Raw genomic sequence first — 7633 nt, 5'->3', positions numbered from 1 at the left:
CACTCACTCTTGAAAGGGCCCTGATAGACTATGGAACCTAACACTCCCTTGGCAAGGCCTTGACACACAGTGAGACCCCACACGCCACTCGTAGTGTCCGGACCCACTCTGAGACCTGGCAGACCCCTGGCAGGTTCGTAACAGACTATGAGATCCCACACGCTCCTGACAGTGTCCTGACACATTGTGAGAGGCCAGACAACCCTGCACGGTCCTCGCACACAGTGAGCCCCACACACACCCGGCAGGGTCCCGACACACTGTCAAACCCCAAAAAACCCAGCATGGTCCTGACACACTGTGAGACCCCTCACACCTCTGACAGGATGCAGTCACACTGTGAGACCCCACAGACACCTATTAGGGTCCTGACACACTGTGAGTCCCCACACACCCCAGACAGGATTCAAAGACACTTTGAGATGCCTCACACACCAACCAGCCACCCACAGTGCACGTGCTGATGAACAGTTACTTGTTTGTATTTTAAATCAGTGATGGTGGGTGGGAAGGGGAGCTGTGATTCCCCGACCTGTTCCTTTTACAGAATGCACACAACCCGCTTCTCTATCTCCATACGCCACATCAACACTGGGGATGAAAAGTTTCTTCCTCAGGAAAAAAATGACAGCTGTGACAGTAGTGGGAGATTGTCCGGTACGGGACAGTCGGGGGTCAGTAAACTACCAGGGAAATACTTACCTTCACACCACAGTTAATGTGGAAATGTGATGACCTGGTGTTTATCTGGACCAGGCCTCTCTGTCCAGTCAGCGGTCTGTTAATTGAATTTACCTTACTGTATGAACATCCATTGGTGAATCCATTAATGCAATCGCTTTGAGCTAACTCTTGTGTGCTAAAATACTGAGTTCTGAGATGAGGCATCTAACAGTTTGTCTGCTGTCTGTTCCCATGGAAGATGTTCAACAGAAACACAAGGAGACTCTGCGGGCACAAACTGAAACACTGAAAGTGAACACCATCCTGATGAGGGAGAAGGTGAAGGTTTTCCAGCTGGTTGATCGATACGCTGAGCTCACGGTCATTTCTACTGTTCGAGATCGGAGACTGGTGGAACATGAGCTGCTGGCAAGAGGCAGAGAACACGTGGAGTGGAGAGAAAAACATCTCCGTGGACACCTGGAAAAACTCCGGACGGATCAGCTGTTCCAGAGCAGCTTTTCCCGAAGTAAATCCAAATCTGGAAGTTCGGCAGCAGTGGCCGGAGTCCCGGGAATCGGAAAAACAACAATGGTACAAAAGATTGTTTATGACTGGGCCACGGGGAAAATATACCAACAATTCCAGTTTGTCTTCAGTTTTAAATTCCGGGATTTAAACTCCATTAACAACAGAATAAACCTGGGGGAAATGATTCTGGATCAGTATCCTTACTTTGGGAATACCCTGAGAGAGGTCTGGAAGAACCCAGAGGGTTTGCTGTTTATATTCGATGGTTTGGATGAATTCAAGCACAGAATCGATTTCGCTGACAGTCGGAGAGATACAGAACCCAAGCACCAGTGCCCAGATCCCGAGTGGTGGTGTGAAGTGTCTGACATTGTGTACAATTTAATCCAGGGCAAGCTGCTCCCGGGGTGTTCAGTGCTGGTGACCACCCGCCCCACTGCATTACATTTATTGGAAAAGGCAGAGATCAGTGTCTGGGCTGAAATCCTGGGATTTGTTGGTGATGAACGGAAGGAATATTTCAATAGGCATTTTGAAGATCAGACGGTGGCAGCAGCTGTTTTCAAACACGTGAAGGAGAACGAGATTCTGTACACCATGAGCTACAACCCCTCCTACTGCTGGATCCTCGCTCTGGCACTGGGATCCTTCTTCACAAAAAGAGTCAGGGACCCGCAGCGAGTTCCCAAGACCATTACCCAACTGTACTCCTACTATATTTACAACATCCTGAAAAACCACGGCCGTGAGATTCAGAACCCCCGTGATGTGTTACTCAGGGTTGGTCAGATGGCCTTCAGAGGAGTGTCCGAGAGGAAGATTGTGTTTACAGATGGAGATTTGATCAACTACAATCTGCATCCTTCCCAGTTCCTGTCTGGGTTCCTAATGGAGCTTTTGGAAAGAGAGGATTCTGCACGGAGCATGGTGTACACATTCCCACACCTCACCATCCAAGAGTTTGTAGCTGCAGTTGCACAATTCCTGAATCCACATCCCGGGGATATCCTGAAATTCCTCACAAAAGCCCACAGCACGACAGATGGGCGATTTGAGGTATTTCTCCGTTTTGTTGCTGGTCTCTCCTCCCCAATGACAGCTCAGGGCCTGGATAAGTTTCTGGGTACATTTCCTCATGAAACAACCTGCCGAGTGATTGACTGGGTGAAGGAGGAGGTTAAACGTCGGAGTGGAAACACAGAGAGTGAAGCTGGTAAAAGGAGTCTCCTGAACACATTGCACTACCTGTTTGAGTCTCAGAATCGTGGGCTGGCTCAGGCCGCACTGGGATCTGTGGAAAGACTTTCATTGAATGGAATGATACTGACCCCGATTGACTTTGCGGTCCTGTCTCATGTCGTCGGACTCTGTGATACAATAAAACACCTCGAACTGCAGGGCTGCCACATTCAGTATGAAGGAATCCAGCGGCTGGGACCCGGGCTGCACAAGTGCCAGGAGCTGAGGTAACTTGATTTATCTCTCACTCTGAACTGTGAAACTGTCCCATTGTGTTGTTTCAATGTAAAAGAATTCCGATAAATTTGTAGTGAATCTGATTGTGAAGAATTGTGACAAATACCCACAGGGTCAGTCAGTAATTCCCCAAGGATGGGAGGGTTCTGTGGTTCCTTGTGAAGGGATGTTGGAGACTTCATCAGATCAGTGAACAACGGCCATTGGTTTAATGGTAGTAAATCACAGGAATGGCCGTGTTTCTCACTGCCTGTGACACGTCCATTGACAATGTTCCTTCTCACTGTTACTGACACCCAGACCGACACTGACTGCAGCAGGTGGGTCAGAGATTCACACCTCCTTCCCGGTGAGGGACAAGAGACCGTCAGCAGACTGTCCCAGTGAGAAGAAAAGAAATACCATTGTGAGATTGTCCTCCCCGTGTGTGACTTTGCTCACTTCCAGATACGCAAAGAGCGAGGGCGCATCTCCTCTGGGCCTCTGTTCAGACCCAACACACACGTACAAAAAATTTCTGCATCCTCTCGTCTTGTAGGATTATCGTTTACCCTTGGAAACCTCCTGTGGGACCTTTCATCCCAATCCCCCTTCCATTCTTTGGAATCTCGCCGACATCTCCCTTCCTCCTGTGGGATCTCTTCCCCACCCCACTTCCTGTGGGATCGCTCTTCCCCATCCCCTTTCCTCCTGTGAGATCTCTCTCCCCCATCGACTTCTTCCTGTCGGATCTCTCTTTGGCATGCCCCATTGTCCTGTGGAATTTCTCTTCCCCAACCGACTTTCTCCTGTGAGATTTTTCTTCCCGTTTCCACATCCTCCTGTGGGATCTCTCTTCCCCATCCATCCTCCTCCTGGCCGATCTCTCAACACCTTCCCCCTTCCTGCTGTGGGATCTCGCTTCCCCATCCCCTTCTTCCTGTGGGATCCCTTCGTCCTGTGGGTTCTCTCTTCCCCACCCCCCATTGTCCTGTGGACTTTCTCTTCCCCAACCCGCTTCCACCTGTGAGATTTCTCTTCCCCATCCCCCTTCCTTCTGTGGAATTTCTATTCCCCATCCCCTTCCTGCTGTGGGCTCTCTTCTCCCCATCAACTTCCTGCTGTTGGATCACTCTTCCTCATCCCCCTTCCTCATGTGGGATCACTCTTATCTATCCCCCTTCCTCCGCGGGATATCTCTTTCCCATCCAACTTCTTCCTCTGGGATCGCTCGTGTATCCGACGTCCTCATGTGGGCGCTGTCTTCCCCATCCCCCTTCCTCCTGTGGATCTTCTTTTCCCATGCCCCTCTTCCTGTCGGATCTCTCTCCCCCATGCTCTTTCCTCCTGTGGGGTCTCTCTCCCCCATCCCCCTTCCTCCTGTGGGCTCTCTCTCCCCCATCCCCCTTCCTCCTATGGGATCTCTCTCCCCGATCCCCCTTCCTCCTGTGGGATCTCTCTTCCCCAACCCCCTTCCTCCCTTGTATCACTCGTCCATCCGACTTCCACCTGTGGGATCTGTCTTCCCCATCCCCCTTCCTCTGTTCCCATGCCCCCTCTTCCTGTGGGATCGCTCTTTCCCATCTCCAGTCCTCCTGAGGTATTTCTCCTATTCATCCCCCATCCTCCTGTATGATCTCACTTCCCCATCCCTCCGCTTCCTGTCGGATCTCTCTTCCCCATGCTCCTTCCACCTGTGGGATTTATCTTCCAGACCCCCTTTCTTCCTGGTGGATTTCCCTTCCCCTTCCCCCTTCCTCCTGTGGGATCTCTCTTCCCTATCCCCCTTCCTCCTGTGGTATCTCTCTTCCCCATCCCTTTAGCTCGGGTGGGACTATTTTACTGTGTTCCATTGACATTTCTGCATTTCAGTCAGGAACACTTTTCTCTCCATCGGGGATTGGGACAAAACATGTGGTGTTTACAGGGTCACACTGACAGACGAAATTACTGACATTCGGCGAATATTCTGGAGCTGGGCAGTTCGCGACATTGACAGTGATGGGAACTCCGATCAGTGATTTACTGAAGAGTTTAATATTTCCTGAAATATCCGAGTGAGAGAAATTCCCCCAAACCCACGGTTTGAATCACTTTGTTCATCAATCTGTCTGTTTGTGTTTAGACTTGGATGGAATGACCTGGGAGATTCAGGAGTGAAACTGGTGTCTGCGGCTCTGAGGAACCCGGAGTGTAAAATACAGAAACTGGGGTAAGTACCAGATTGTAGGAGTTTGTGTTTACAGTCACTGGGTGTCTGACACTGAACATTAATGTGATGAGTAATTGTGTTACCGATAAACACCAGGGATTTGTTCCGTCTCCTGTCTCTCTGTGTCCTTCACCCTCACTCGCTCTCATCTCCAGGCTGTGGAAAGTCGGTCTCACAGATTCTGGTGCGAAGGATCTCGTCTCCGCTCTCAGTACAAACACATCACTGACGGGGCTGGACCTGAGATCAAACTCGCTGACAGACCGATCTGGCCCCGCTCTCCGCCGCCTCATACTGACCCTCCCGAGTCTGGAGTGGATCGGGTGAGCGTTTGTGTTAATGTTCAATGTGATAAAATATCAGCGGATCTGCGGGTTTTCCGGTGATATTTGTCTGTGAGTGTTGTTGAAACATTAACCCCGGTCCCCTGTTACTGACACTGTTGTTTAATCTGTTTATTTCATCTTTATTCTCCCATCTGTTTCAGGCTGGTGGGGAATCTGTTCAGTCGGACCGGGGAGAAGGAACTGAGATCTCTGCAGGAACCCAGACCCGGACTGACAGTGACCGTGTGAACATCTGAATGTGTGAACATCCCCGCCTACGGGATTGGGGCATCTTGGCCGATTCCCCGCCCTCCCCTTTAACTCCCGCCCTTATCTTTAACGGCTGCGCGCCGGGGGTGATTCCCAACGGTTTAAACGGTACCAGCTCAGGTCTCGCGCTGTCTGTCGCTCGGAGCTTGGAACGGTCCCGCAGTGACGTGTTTCCGCTTGTTGTCCGGCGGGGCAGGTTCCGGCGGATGTGCGTTTTCGAGACACCCACGTGACACCCCGGAGAATTACCCAGACAAGAAGAGCTCGGGGGCCGGGGCTCAGTCTGGGACACCGGTATCCCGGGGTGGGATTATCCCGGGAGATAATCCTTTTGCTCCCTTTGCTGAGGACGGTGCATTTGGCAGCCTGGCCGATATAATGATGTTAAATTGACAAATCCCTCGGCAGTGACCCTGGATCTGCAGTGATCCCGGACACGGTCCTGAAGTGTGATTTTATAATCATCGGTTCCCCGATGCAGAGTGACGGTGAGAAAAGGGACTGATGATTCAACCGGTCACTCGTTGTCGCCGGTCAGTTAATTGTGTGTGACTGTGAGTGAGTCGGGAGCAGCTTATTTATTCCCGCACGTCAGTAGCTCACACGTTGTTTAATTTACATCTGTCATGATGAAATCAATAAACCGCTGTAACTTCCTGTCCTGGTGCCGGACTCGAGTTTTATTTGAGGTTTCTGCTGCCCCCCGCACCCTGTGCCCTGCAACAGTGGGTCGGAGCTCCTCACACTGACACAGTAGCGTCTCAGCTCCAGGCTGAGGGAGGTCGGATGGCCAGGATCTCATCTCCACCAAACCCTTTTCTGGTTAACTGATCCCCGCTGACAGATAAAATTGACGATAATATCACACGTGAGACCACTGTGGTCCCGAGTAAGAGACGGATGGGGGATGGAATACCGACGTTACACACGGAGTGAAGCTCCCTCCACCGTATACTCCACATTATACACTCCCAGGGTCAGACACAGAGTGAATCTCCCTCCGCACTGTCACATCGCACACTCCCGGAGTCAGACACAGAGTGAATCTCCCTCCACATCGTCCCATCACACACTCCCAGGGTCAGACACAGAGTGAATCTCCTTCCACACTACCACATCACACACTCCCGGGGTCAGACACAGAGTGAGTCTCCCTCCACACGTTCCCATCACACACTCCCTGGGTCAGACACAGAGTGAATTTCCCTCTACACCGTCCCATCACACATTCCCGGGGTCAGACACAGAGTGAATCTCCCGCCACACTGTCACATCATACACTACCGGGTTCAGAAACAGAGTGTATCTCCCTCCACACCGTCCCATCACACACTGCCGGGACCAAACACAGAGTGAATTTCCCTCCTCACCGTCCCGTCACACACTCCCGGGTTCAGACACAGTGAATTTCCCTCCACACGGTCCCATCACACACTCCCGGGGTCAGACACAATGAATTTCCCTCCACGCTGTCCCATCACACACTCCCGGCTCAGACACAGAGTGAATCTCCCTCCACACCGACCCATCACACACTTGCAATGCCAAACACACGAGACGGATGGGGGATGGAATACCAACGTTACGCACCGCGTGAAGCTCCCTCCACCGTATGCCATTATACACTCCCGGGGTCAGACACAGAGAGAAGCTTCCTCCACACCGTCCCATCACCCACTCCCGGCGTCAGACACAGAGTGAATCTCCCTCCACACCGACCCATCACACACTTGCAATGCCAAACACACGAGACGGATGGGGGATGGAATACCGACGTTACGCACCGAGTGAAGCTCCCTCCACCATATGCCATTATACACTCCCGGGGTCAGACACAGAGAGAAACTTCCTCCACACCATCCCATCACCCACTCCCGGGTCAGACACAGAGTGAATCTCCCTCCACACCGTCCCATCACACACTCCCGGGGTCAGCCACACAGTGAATCTCCCTCCACACCGTCCCATCACCCACTCCCGGGTCAGACACAGAGTGAATCTCCCTCCACACGGTCCCATCACACACTCCCTGGGGCAGACACAGAGAGAAGCTTGCTCCACACCGTCCCATCACCCACTCCCGGGGTCAGACACAGAGTGAATCTCCCTCCACACAGTCCCATCAGACACTCCCGGGGTCAGGCACAGAGTGAATTTCTCTCCATACGGTCCGATC

At 51.9% G+C, this 7633-nt stretch overlaps 1 protein-coding gene across 1 annotated transcript; it reads left to right on the top strand.

Moving 5' to 3' along the window:
• The first annotated feature begins 1374 nt into the window (after window positions 1–1374).
• LOC140720316 (NLR family CARD domain-containing protein 3-like) lies at window positions 1375–6114 on the top strand. Its single transcript, XM_073035180.1, has 4 exons — window positions 1375–2660; window positions 4775–4861; window positions 5017–5184; window positions 5349–6114. The coding sequence occupies exons 1-4, from the start codon at window positions 1375–1377 to the stop codon at window positions 5434–5436; spliced, it is 1629 nt and encodes a 542-aa protein (XP_072891281.1). The 3' UTR covers window positions 5437–6114.
• The last annotated feature ends 1519 nt before the right edge of the window (window positions 6115–7633 follow it).

This window comes from Hemitrygon akajei, unplaced genomic scaffold, assembly GCF_048418815.1.
Source record: "Hemitrygon akajei unplaced genomic scaffold, sHemAka1.3 Scf000041, whole genome shotgun sequence".
NCBI classification, from domain to species: domain Eukaryota; kingdom Metazoa; phylum Chordata; class Chondrichthyes; order Myliobatiformes; family Dasyatidae; genus Hemitrygon; species Hemitrygon akajei.
Note: the sequence above shows the minus strand (reverse complement) of the source record. Positions and strands in the feature narration are given on the sequence as shown.